Source organism: Momordica charantia, assembly GCF_013281855.1.
Source record: "Momordica charantia cultivar OHB3-1 chromosome 2 unlocalized genomic scaffold, Mcharantia_2.0 BLBB01000002.1, whole genome shotgun sequence".
NCBI lineage: Eukaryota > Viridiplantae > Streptophyta > Magnoliopsida > Cucurbitales > Cucurbitaceae > Momordica > Momordica charantia.
Genome location: NW_028275160.1, coordinates 17,684,423 through 17,697,867, shown reverse-complemented (window position 1 = coordinate 17,697,867; position 13,445 = coordinate 17,684,423). Strand labels below are relative to the sequence as shown.

The following is a 13,445-nucleotide window of genomic DNA, read 5'->3' as shown; positions in this document are numbered from 1 at the left end:
AAGATGTAACTTAATATTTTTTTTTATAATACAAACTTTTTATTTTTCAAATTTGTTAAAAAAACGGAAAGAATATTTTTTGCATTAAAAAAAAACCTTTTATATAAAATAATTATATAATAAAAACAATGATAAAATAAAAAAAAATTTGCATAAGCACATACTCAAACTTGAGTCATGCAATTTTATTGCCAAACATCTTATCACTATGTCACCACCTAAAGATGTATACTAGGTTTCCTTTTAAAGACAAATTTTTTATTTTTGAAATTTGATATAAAAGAGAAAAAAAAACTATAACGAAAATGAAAAAAAAAAAAACCTATTTAAAGCAAACTTATTTTAAGAAAAGAGATCTTATTCACTTTTTCCAAAAGAAATCTTTACTTACTTTTTTTAAATATTATTTAAAACGTAAAACAAAATCTTAAAAAAAATCATACTTCCAAGGAAAGAAGAAAACAAATCTTACTATTTACATAAAAATATAATTTTTCAAAATCTTTTATTTCGTTCATTTTAAAAACTTTGTTCTTTTTAATAAAAAAAAGTTTATTAAAAAAAAGAACTCTCTTTCCAAAACAACGTTTTTCTTATTATTATTATTTAATAAAAAACACTTGCATTCCCCGTAATATAGTTTTGAAAAAATGTTTTCTCTTCTTCTCTAAAGAAATATTATGTTTAAAGCCAAAAGTTTCTTTTTTTTTTCTATTTCCGAACTCACCTTCTCACCTAGGTAGTTTTAAACAGAGGTTCCCGAAATGTTGCGGGTTGAGGAAGTGTATATCCGAACGAGTTCGCCGGAATTAATTTGCGCCGCTGTCGGAGTTGATCGTGGCCGGAGGTTGCCGGTGTGGGTGAAGAAGAAGAGAAGATGATGGTAAAAAAAGAAGGCAATGAATGATTTGACTTTTTTCTCCTCTCTGCGTGTATGGGTTTCCTCTTGCTACCTCGCTCTCTCTTATTTTTTTTGCCCCTCTTTCGTGTGCTACCTCCCCTCTTAAATACTAAAGGAACAACGGTCACTTATGCTAATATTAGAGAAAGAGGGAGGAAGAGCGTGAAGAAATGACACGTTAGAGTGGTTTTGACCAGAAAAATAGGGGAGGGAGAAGAAATGAGAGAGAGGGAAGAAAATCTTTTCATAATCCCCTTTTTTTTTAAAAAAAAAATCTTAATAATAATAAATAATAATAACCAAATTCCTTTCAAAACATAATCTACTTTTAATTAAAACTTTAGATTAAAACTTATGATAAAGTAAATTATGTTATTTTAAACTAAATCAATAAACATAATAAAATAATCAATAATCGATAAATCAATAATAATAATAATAAATTTTTTTAAACAAAAGTGAGCCAGACAAAATACGGTGTCTATGACTTACCTCCCTTTGTGTATCCTTGCAAAACTAAAAGTGTAGATAAAGGCAAAAGACAAAGTATTTGGAAGACGAGATTTTTATGGGCTAGAATGACGGACCTTGCTTGAGAGGCTCCGACCACAATCTTTGATCGCGTTCGATTTAAACAATGTGAAAATAAAAGGCAACGGACCTGGCTTGACACAGGCTCCGACTACGATCTTAGATCAACTTCGATTTAACAAACGGGAAAATAAAAGACAACGGACCTGGCTTGACACAAGCTTCGACCATGATTTTTGATCGGGTTTGATTTAACCGATGAAAACTAAAAGGTAACGGACCTGATTTGACATAGGCTTCGACCACGATCTCTGATCGGGTTCTATTTAACCAACGTGAAAATAAAAGGCAACGAACCTAGCTTGACACAGGCTTCGACCATGATCTTAGATCGAGTTCGACTTAACCAACAGAATAATAAAAGGCAATCGACTTGGCTTAACACAGGCTTCGACCACGATCTTTGATCGGATTCGATTTAACCAACAGAAAACTAAAAGGCGACAGACCTGGATCAACACAGGCTTCAATCACGATCTATCGGGTTCGATTTAACCAATAGAAAACTAAAAGGCAACATACCTGGCTTGACACAGGCTTCGACCATGATCTATCATGTTCGATTTAACTAATAGAAAACTAAAAGGCAACGAACCTGGCTTGACACAGGCTTCGACCACGATCTTTGATCGGGTTCGATTTAACAACCAGAAAACTAAAAGGCAACGGACCTGGCTTGACACAAGCTTCGACCACGATCTATCGGGTTCCATTTAACCAACAAAAAACTAAAAGGAAACCGACCTGGCTTGACATAGGCTTCGATCACGCTCTATCGGGTTCGATTTAACCAACAAGAAACTAAAAGGCAACAGACATGGCTTGACACAGGCTTCGACCACGATCTATTGGGTTCAATTTAACCAATAGAAAACTAAACAAGCTTGCTTGATCAAGAATGAATCGTTGTGAAATTCTCTACCATAAGGCTTTGAGACTTCTTCAATGAAAATGCATGAAACGATGCATGAAATGTGAGTTTGACGCATGATGATAACAGGAAATTTTTTCTTGAATGCCAAAATAGAGTGAACTCACTTGGTTTTATAAAGACCATAACGACAAATAATTTCTTTCTTGATGTTGCTTCCTTAAAATAGTTGTGTGCTTCCTTAAAATATTTGACTCCATCATGTGCTCATTTGCATGAGTGCCATAAACTCCTTCATGAATTTCCTCCATAATCCTATTGACCTGTAACGCCCCACGTTCTCTGACTCGTTTGTTTTAAGAGATAAATAGTGTCTTTGGATTTTTCCTCGTTTGTTTTAAGAGATAAATAGTGTATTTGGATTTTTTCCGTAAGCTGATAACTTTAATTCTTGGATTTTATAGTTTTTTTTAAATCATAATTTTTGGCTAAATTAGAGTTAAGTTTAATTTCATTGGATTAAGATGATTTAAGTTCTCGACCTGTGTAGGAGTTTTTTAGTTAAATTTTAAATTCAAGGTTTTAGGATTTTTTTTTTCTAAATTATACTTTTTCTTTGGATTATTATTCTTGGGTTTTAGAGTTTCAGTTAACTATTTTGTTTCGGGTTGTTGTGAGTTTTATTTGATTTTTAAACTATAATTATTGGGCTTATTGTTTTGGGTCATTGTTTTATTTAGTTGGGCCGCCTTCAAGAATAAGGGATTGGGCTTTTAGGTTTTAAAACAAGTTAAAAAAAAGGGAATTAAAACAAAATAACCCTAGCCCCATCTTGTTCTCCTTCCTCTTCTTCTTCCTCCCTTCCCTTTCTTGTTGCAGCCGCCAGCCTCCCCCCCCCCCCTCGAAATTTTCTTCTCCGGCGAAGCAGCATCGACAACGGCTCCCTCCGGCGACACCAGGTAGCAGCAACGGTAGCTCTTGATCCCATACGGCGACCCAGCCCTCCATCGGCGACACGATTTGTTCCACGCCGACGAAGGTACACGAAGTAGCGGCAACTTTCGATTGGTGGCAGCAGTGGCGGCATTCTGGCATCGTTTTACTCAGCAGCAGCGTCCCACGGGGGCCCGAGCAGGTTCGACGCTCCCACGGTGTTTCAGTGGCGACGCTTCCCTCGGGTGGCTGTCCTGCGACGATAAGCACGAGTCTGGAGTGTTTCCTTAGTTGCCGACGTGATTCCGGCGAGTTTCTACAGCAACCCACGACCAGCAGCACCTTATTATAATTCCGGCAAAGTTTCGACGCTTACCCACACCAAAACGAAGCTTGATTTACGTTACCCACCCCCTTCGACATTGATTCAACGTTGACCCACTCTTATTCGGACCCAAATCGGCATTACCCATTGCTTTTAGACATCGGAACAGCAAGCTTAAGGCCTTTTTGAACTCATATTTGGGAGCCCGAACCCCCTCGACGTCGACCCACTCCTAACCCAAGGGGTTTTAGTGTGAGTTAGTAGGTAACAAGTCACTTATATTGGATTTTGATTTAATTAAAGTGGTTTTAGTTAGTTTCTAACTTAAGTCTGGTTGCCTATGGTTTAGAAAATCCTTCGGCGAGCTTAATAACATGTCAGGGCACTTGTGGTAAGTACTTTCTTACTGGAGGGATTGGTTGTTGTGTGCTGATATGATATGGTTCTTTGCTCGTGTGCCCATGTGTGATATTTGCATGATTGCTTGTCATTGTTATCATTTAGTAAACGTCATTGTTGATAAAACTGTTGATATATCTTAGGAAAATTATGAGGTTGTGTGAATAAATTGTAACCAAGTAATCTTGGATGACTATGTTTGAATTGTTGTTATGTTCTAATTGGTTTTCATGATGAAAATTGTATACTGGTACTATAATATGTTGCTTCGAAAGCATATTGAATATTTGTGAGAACTCGATTTTGTTTGATGTATACTGGGTATCTATCGATTATATTTTGGTTCAGTTATTGGTTGTGCCTCTTCTGTGAACGATGCCTGTTGGAGCTGTTGGATCATGTTGGACTATTTTAAATTGATTGGTTTTTACATATGATCATTTTGGTGTATCACATATTGGACTGTTATGAGATTATCGATGCACGAGGCATGACATAGTAGCAAGTAGGACTCTTGTGAGAGTTTTGAGACATAACGAAGTGAGTGGATGAGTAATAGGGCCAGAGGGCTGGCACGTCACTAGTTGGGTATCGAGGCTCCAGGTGCAAAGGTCGGGGATCGATACCTCAACTTGGTAAAGATGAGTGTCGAGGCTCCGGGTACAAAAGGTCGGGGGTCGGCACAGTGATTCTATTTTGTTGAACTAGTATTGGGTCTTGATGTGGTGGCGGTCAAGGACCAATATGTTGAGTAGTCGTCGATACCTTGGGGAATAAATGTCAAGGGTCGATGTACAGTTCAAAGCCTTGGGGATAAATGGCAAGGTCGAACACCAAGCTCCTGTAGATGAGTGTCGGGCTTTGGGGATAAATGGCAAGGGCCGATACGATTCGAGGAGTTAGACTTGGAGGACTAACATAATGTGATAGATTAGAAGTTGCTTGGAGGTCAAGGACCAATACGTTGAGTAGTAGTTGAGGCCTTGGGGTCCGAGCAAGTCTTGGAGGAATTAAGAAAGAGAACCAGTGAGTTAGGATGTGAGGACGAGTTTGACATGCATGGTACCTGTATAGTTGAACTTATACATAAACTGTTTCTTGTAACATGTTTCTTTCATTTAACGTTCGAGATTTATGATAAGCATGATGTGTTGATTGTTTGATAAGTATGACACGATGTTTCCTTGATAAGTATGTTGTTTGTCCGTGACCTTTCAGATAAGGGCTGCTTACTGAGTACTGTGGTTGTACTCATCCTTCTTTCTTTCCCATCCAGTTTTGCAGGCACCGAGCTAACTCTTCGAATGGTGATGGCGAGGAGGAGACTTGACTGGAGAGACCATTTAACACTGCGTTGTTAGGTTTCAAGTTGAATAGGATAGCTATAGTTGTTTATTTGTAGCTTGAGTCTATTTAGATTACTAAATTGTTTTGTTAAGTCCCTTATTTAGGGGATGTTCTAGGATTGACAGCTCTTTTTCTTGAGAACCTTAATTTTGTTTAGCTACTTGAACTGTGGTGATGTAATATGTTGAGGATATTTAACAGTATAATGCATTTGTTCAAGTTGAACTTGAATTAGCTTTTGCTTCGTTGTTATTTATGAAAGTTAGATTCGTGCAGTGGATGGTTTATGATTAGTGAAGATTTCTTTGAGAAGTTTTATAAGGTTAGATTGTTGTTAAATTATTAACTTTGAAGGATTTGAGTTTCGCTAGCACATTAGTGGTATTTGGTCTGTTTAGTGTAAGTTTTTGTAAGTGTTATTATTCAGACTAGCGCAGCGGAAGCGTGGTGAGTGTTGTCATAGTTTATACGTCTAGTGGTTTAAGTTCTCTAGTACGAGTGGGACTTTTTAGGTGGCTTTTAGTAATGGTCCCCGTTGGGATGTTGAAAATCCTGTGGCGTTACATGGCCTTTCTTCCTTAGACACACCTTAGGAGAACCATGTCATGGTTCCTCTTATACAGTATCTCTCCGTTTAAGAAAAACTTCATTGCCAACTTGCGAAGGGTGCGCTTATCATTTTCTGAAGCATTTAGTGGATATTCTTTACTCTTGATATATTGCTTGATATCATGGAACCAGGGGTTACCATTGGGTTCTTCCTCAATGTTCATACAAGAAGCTGGGACATCTTTTCTCCCAACTTTAATTAGATGAACATCCTCATTGAGTTCTAAATTGAACATCACTGCTAATGTGGCCAATGCATCTACTACTTGATTATTTTCTCTTGGCAAATAATTAAATGAGATTTCATCAAATTCTTGTGACAATTCTGTTATGAGTTGTTTGTAAGGCAACAACTTAACGTCTCTTGTTTCCCATTCTTCTCTTAGCTGATGAATTACTAGCATAGAATCCTCAAAAACTTTAAGTTTCTTAATCGTCATATCAATAGCAGCTTGGACGCTCATCGAACATACTTCATACACGTCCGTATTATGTGTGCAGTCAAAACACAATCTGGTAGTAAGAGGGTATACTTCCCTTTTGGGTGATATGAAAATAGCCCCTATCCCATGACCTAACTCATTAGAGGCACCATCAAACATCATGGTCCAAATTTGTGAGTCTAAAATTTCCTCACTTGCGGTTATGGTGGAGATATACTCATCTGGAAAATTGAACTTCACCGGCACGTAGTCATTTATAGGTTGTTGACCTAGGTAGTCGGCCAAAGCACTCCCCTTAATGGCCTTTCGATTCACATAGACAATATCATATTAGGACAAGAGAACCTGCCACCTTGCAATTCGACCCGAGAGAGACGACTTTTCAAAAATATACTTTATGGGGTCTATATTTGAAATGAGCCATGTGGTATAATACAACATGTATTGTCTTAGACGTCGGGTAGCCCAAGCTAGAGCACAACATGTTTTTTCTACTTGAGAGTATCTAGTCTCGCAATCGGTGAACTTCTTACTTAAATAATATATAGCCTGTTCTTTCCTATTTGAATCATCATGCTGCCCCAGTACACATCCCGTTGAGTTTTTAGTCACTATGATATATAAAATAAGGGGTCGTCCTGGAGCTGGTGAGACAAGAACTGGAGGGTCTTGCACATACTGCTTAATCTTATCAAATTCTGCTTGATAATCTTCACTCCATACCCCATCGTTGTTCTTGTGGAGCAATTTAAAGAAGGGTTTGCAAGTTGCTGTTAAGTGAGATATGAAACTTACGATGTAGTTGAGTCGTCCTATAATCCTTTGACTTCTTTCTACGTCTATGGAGGTGGCATCTCTAAGATTGCTTTGACTTTATCCGAGTCAACTTTAATGCCTTCTTGGCTTACTACAAACCCAGGAGTTTTCCAGTGGTTGCCCAAAATATGCATTCGTTGGGATTGAGTTTCAATTTGGACTTCCTCAATCGATCAAACAGCTTTCTTAAAATATTTGTGTGCTCCTCGCCCTGTTTTGACTTGGCAATCATATCATCCACGTAAACTTCAATTTCTTTGTGCATCAAGTCATGAAAGAGAGTAACCATTGCACGCTGGTAGGTTGTCCCAGCATTTTTTAGCCCAAATGGCATAACTTTGTAACAGAAAGTTCCCCATAGCGTAATGAATGTGGTTTTTTCACGATCCTCAGGTGCCATCTTGATCTGATTGTGGCCTGAGAATCCATCCATAAAGGAGAAGGTTGAGAACCCAGCAGTATTATCAACCAACACATCGATATGAGGAAGCGAAAAGTTGTCTTTTGGACTTGCACGATTCAAGTTTCTATAATCCATACACATTCTTACTTGTCCATTTTTCTTTGGTACAAGGACAATGTTTGCCACCCACTTAGAGTAATTAGATACCATAAGGAACCCTGCATCAATTTGCTTCTTTACTTCATCCTTTATCATGATCAACATATCTGGCCTCATTTTCCATAACTTCTGCCTCACCGGCATGAACTCTGGGTTGATTGGCAATTTGTACACTACAATGTCTGTATCTAAACTAGGCATATCTTGATAGGACCAAGCAAAAACCTCAGCATATTCATGAAGTAACTCTGTCAACTTTTTGCGACTCTCTAAAGACATATTAGTGCCTATTTTAACCTCTTTGGCCTCGGGTTGTGATCCTAAGTTAACTATCTCGGTTAATTCCTCACAGGGTCCCAACATCTTTTCTTCTTCTTCTAACATTCTTAATAACTCAGCAGAGGGCTCATCATCCATTTCCTCACCAGACTCGACGTTGATATAGGTGTATCGAGCTTGTATTTCGAATCATTATCACTTTCAATCTCAGTATTGCTGCTCAAGATATAATAAGAGAGAAAATAAAGGAAAAGAAAACAAATGAATAAATTGGCCCAGAGAAATAACAAAGGAAAGAAACAAAGTGAATGAATTTAAACTTTATTGATTTGGAAGAATTATAGACAAATGATACGTCTAGATAGAATATACAGGGGAATAGAAAATTAATTTATTAATTAAGAAAATGATGGGAAAAAAACAATTACATTGACTTATTATTGATAAAAGACGGTAGCTCTAACACGCTCCAATTGGTCAGCTCGAAACTGTTTGGGCACGGGAAGATAGGTCCGGCTTGCTCTCTTTCTTCTGTCACTACTGCCACTGCAGAACTCTCATCGTACTCTTGGTGGATTATGCCGACACTTCTGAAAGAGTGGCTGAGAGGTGGAACAGTCCTCCTTGTGTAATCATGCTCCCTATTTTCAAATCTTACTAGTCGTTTTGCTTTTTCACGGTTCTGCGCTCTGGTGATGTCACCTCTATTTGGCTTATACCCTAGCTCAAACCTCCTTGTATTTTTAGCCATCCTCAGCAGCTTGTCTAAACTCCCATTGTCTCTTTTAAAGGCGAACTCTAAAAGTCGTTGCTTAGGTTTTATAAACTTCCCATGTAAAGTTGTAGCTTTTGCAATCTCGAATGATTCGAATGAAGACTTAAAAGCTTCTAATGCTACTTCAACGTATGGCATTGAAGCAAGCCTTGAGACTAGAATGTCTTCTTGTCCCGATATGATCACCAACTTTTGGTCAATCGCAAATTTAATTTTCTGATGTAGAGTAGACGAAACTGCCCCTACCGAATGTATCCAAGGTCGCCCCAACAAAAAACTATAAACTGATGTAATGTCCATAACCTGAAATGTTATGTCAAAGGTGTAAGGACCTATCTTGATCGGGATCTCAATATCCCCAACAACAACGCTATGAGCTCCATCAAAAGGTCTTACTGTCACAATACTAGGTCTCATATGGGACATATCAACCGGTAACTTCTCTAGTGTGGATCTTGGCATTATGTTTAAGGAAGATCCATTGTCCATAAGGACTTCTGCTATTAGGAAGTTTTTACACTTAACTGAGATGTGGAGAGCTTTGGTATGTCCCGTACTTTATGGTGGTATCTCCTCATCTGTAAATGTGATGGAGCTAGATGTCGTTATATTCCCCACAATGTCGCTCAAATTATCCACTATGATGTCTTGTGAAATGAAAGCCTGCTTCAAGGCCTCCAACAGTGTATTCCGTTGCGCTTTAGAGGATAAGATTAAAGATAATATAGAGATCTTTGCGGGTGTTCGACCTAATTGTTCAATAACTTCGTATTCACTTTGCTTCACTAGCTTTATAAACTCTTGAGTCTCTTCCTCGGACACGGGTTGTTTAGGACTTGCATCATTTACAACAATTGTCTCCACCAGTTCATCATAAATATCCTCGTTCAGTTTGGCCTTCTCTTTCTTATCTTCCTCTACCTTCTCCTTCTTCTTTTCACTTGCTTTCTCTTTATTTTTTTCACTAGCGGGCTCATTCGTGCGCTTTAGCAACCTATCTGGTATATAACATCTCCTAGTACGTGAAACTCCTACTCCAATGATATTGTCAATTCGGAGTGAAGGAGATGATACATCTTACACTACAGTTACCTCGCACTCATATCTCCAAGGCACTACTTTGGAATTTTTATACTTGAAAAAAGCTGGGACCGTGATAGTGATTGGTTTCCGACTGCAGCTGGGTGCATCTGGCTTTTCACGATAAAAGATGGTGAAAGGTTTTGGCTTAAGAGAATCACTTGAGCCCTCAGCAACCAAGATATCCTCCACGACATTTATCCCTTTCTTCAGGTGAGATTTTGTAACAGTAAGGACTTTTGAGTCTAACAACTCTTGAACTCTCTTTTGCAAACAGTTGCATTGCTTTAGAGAGTGTCCTTTCGCCCCAGCGTGGAACGAGCATGTCAAACTTTCATCATATCCTTTATACTCGAGGTTTTGGCATAGGTACTCCACTGATACATATCCACCGCCCAAGAGAATTTCAAATAGCTCCTCCATAGGGGTTGTAATATCGGCAACCTTACTCTTCGACTTGATCCTTTTGCATTCGATTGCATTTATTTCGTCATTCTGATGATTCGGCAGCAGATTCTTACTTACATCAGGCCCATTGTTTTTTTTAAACTTCAACCAACCTGCCTTGATGAGAGCTTGAACTCTGTATTTCAATGCAGTGCAGTTCTCTGTTGAATGCCCTATGGCTCCTTCGTGATAATCACAACGAGTATTTGCATGATACCCTATTGGGTATGGAGGTTGGATCAGATCTACAGGTACAGGTGCCAGCTGATTATTCTGAAATAACTGAGGTAGAAGCTCAGTATAAGTGATGGGGATTGGGTAAAATTGGGTCTGTTTACGTGCCCTTCTATTAGTCTGTTGCCCTTGAGTATAGAATGTATTATGCTGCTGACCCTTAGGTTGGAAATTTTGACTGGCTGGGGGTCGAAAATTTTGAGAGGCATAAGGGGAGTAATGTGAAGTTGTATTATTCACAAATGGTTGATTATACCCGTATGGCTTTGGGTAATAATACGGAGTGTATCGCGGTGTCCGACCGTACGGTTGTTGTTTCCAAGAGTGTCGGTCTACTCCCACCATTTGCACCTCATCTTACTTCTTCTTGGAATGACTTGCCTTCTTTGCGGCTAACGACTCATCGGTAGTACTGGTTATCCGCCCGTGTTTAACCCCGTATTCGATCCTTTCTTCGATGGTCATAATATCAGAAAAATTTGTGGAAGCGCTTCCTATCATCCATATAGAAAGGATGTTTAGGGTATTGATAAACATGGCAGATAGCTCCTTATCCATTAAAGGAGGTTGGACTTGAGCTGCCGTGTCCCTCCACCTTTGAGCACACTTCTTAAAGCTCTTTGTACTCTTCTTCTCCATCCTCTGTAAATCTAAGCAATTTGGAGCCATGTCTATGTTATGCTTATATTATTTTAGGAAGGAGTTGGCTAGATTCTTCCACGAGCCAAGATGAGAGCTATCTAACTGCATGTACCAAAGAGAGGCTGGACCAGATAAACTCTCTTGAAAGCAATGTATCAACAATTTGTCATTTTGGACATACGTTGTCATCTTCCTACAGTACATTATAAGATTATTCTTAGGACAATAAGAACCATCGTACTTCTCAAACTCTGGCACCTTGAATTTTGGAGGGATGACTAATCCAAACACCAAGCACAATTGTGAGGCATCAATGTTGCAAAAACGTCCGTCCCCTCTACTGCTCTTAATCTTTCCTCAAGAACTTCGAACTTCTCGTTACTGAGGGCACTTTGTCCAACTGGGTCTGTCTTGGCTGAGAGGACCACCTAGATTAAGGACTGTAGGGGGTGACATCATTTGCTTGGGCTCTCGAAAAATGATGTTGGTTAGGATTTGCTGAGCTTCCTTAACAAAGGGATGCAGATACTAACCAACCGGGACGTCATACAGAGGGTTGTACATTGTATATTGCAGCATGAAACCCTCTGTCGTTGGCCTAAGAGGTGGACTGTACCCAGGTGGATAAGGCGGGGTTTCTTGTGGCTCATGGACGGGGTTGCTAGATGTAGTAGGATCCGCAACCGCTTTGCCTTTTTCCAACGTGAGGAGGATGACATCTAACTTTTCCTGCAACTGCTCAATATCTTGCCTTGTTTTCTCCTGCTCAGCTTTTTGATCTTCCATCATTAATCTTGCCCTGTGTTTGGTACGGTAAGTGCAATGTGGTGCCAGTGAGCGAGCTATCTTGAACAATCCCTTTTGTTTTTAGAAAAATAGAAGACAAAAAGAAAGAGAAAGAAAACTGTAAATAAATAAGTTCGTGACTTTATTATAAATTGGGTAAATAAATAAATGAAGATTACAAGAAAACAACAATTATGCCAAATTTGAACCCTGATGCTTAAATCATGAAATTGAAAGTACATTAAAGCAGAGTGTCAATAAAACTGTCCCCAATGCTCTAGATCTTGCCGAAGTTTGCCCAAGAACTTTAGTGTGCTTTTGCCATTCAGCTATGTAGGAGCAGACGTGAGAGCTGGTGCCTCTTCAGCTAAACCATCTGCCCTACGGGCTGCCTATCTGACTTAGGTTAGCACATGTTCTGAAATATAGCGCAACAATGTGTTATTGCGCCTCACATGGTCTAATTCATACCCCACTTGGTTGTGTTGTTCCTTGATATCGACATAATCATGCATTAATCCATCAACAACATTTTGGGTTTTGTCGAGACGACTTGAAAGCGCCTGAGCAGTTTCCCTTAATCCTTGATTTTCTTGAGCATACTGAGCTAACTGTACTTCTTTCTCCTCCAACACAATGGCTTTTTCACGTAGGACATGATTTCTGTTTGTAGACAAGACATTTGTTGTGATATTTGATTGTCCCGCGCCTTCAAAGTTGCCTGTGAGCTCTCTTCATACATTCTCTGTTAGAGTCCCGAACCTCTACTTCTAGTGGTTTGTTTTTTTCCCTTGTTAACCGACCTCCATTCATGCCTGCTGTAATTCCAGCTCAATGCTTCGAGGTAAATTTTGATTGAACCCTAGTTGTAGTTTTTCTTTAGCTGATGTGGGGTTCCCTTATGGCAGCTCGTATTCTATCCTGTGAACTTTTCGCTAAGTGGCCTGATTTGAGCTCATTTCAGAAAGAATTCTCCTAGTGGGAACCTCTAGCTTCCCTTTGCCCTTGTCAGTTGGTAGGAGAACCATAGTTTTTCCTCTACTCAAATGTCACTATTCGTATCCTTCAAATATATTATCGTGGTAATTGCCACTTTGGATTCTGACAATCACCTTCCACGCCTTTACGACCTTCTAAATTTTGTTTTTGCAAAACCCAATAATTGAATTAAGTAGTTGGTCCAACGACCCAGGCTAATTGCCAAAGAAAGCGGACTCCTAGTTAAACAATAATTAAATAAGTACATACACGCCAATAACTCACAACAATTACCGCAGCAGCTCGAAATAAAATGAAATGAAACACTTAAATTAAATTAAAAAGATTTCTAAAAAAGGAGGCCCTGAGACTCGAGGGTAACCTAACCTGAGTAACGCGGGGCGTTACAGACTTCCCCCCTTCAAAA

General features: G+C 39.0%; 1 protein-coding gene across 1 annotated transcript; it reads right to left on the bottom strand.

Annotated features, from left to right (window-relative positions):
- Nucleotides 1–9,409: 9,409 nt before the first annotated feature.
- LOC148212938 (uncharacterized) lies at nucleotides 9,410–11,281 on the bottom strand. The gene is made up of 3 exons (XM_088120439.1): nucleotides 10,994–11,281; nucleotides 9,987–10,660; nucleotides 9,410–9,866 (listed from the first exon to the last, which is right to left on the bottom strand). Exons 1-3 carry the CDS (start codon nucleotides 11,279–11,281, stop codon nucleotides 9,410–9,412), a joined length of 1,419 nt encoding a protein of 472 aa, XP_087976565.1.
- Nucleotides 11,282–13,445: the final 2,164 nt, after the last annotated feature.

Bases quoted from the DNA above. Each gene is read 5' to 3' on its own strand.
- LOC148212938 (XM_088120439.1), bottom strand. From the start codon at position 11,281: ATGGCTCCAAATTGCTTAGATTTACAGAGGATGGAGAAGAAGAGTACA. The intron at 10,661-10,993 runs GCAAGTCATTCC...CTTCTACCTCAG, and splicing joins AGTCGTTAGCCGCAAAGAAG to TTATTTCAGAATAATCAGCT. The intron at 9,867-9,986 runs GTATAAAAATTC...TTCACGTACTAG, and splicing joins ACGGTCCCAGCTTTTTTCAA to GAGATGTTATATACCAGATA.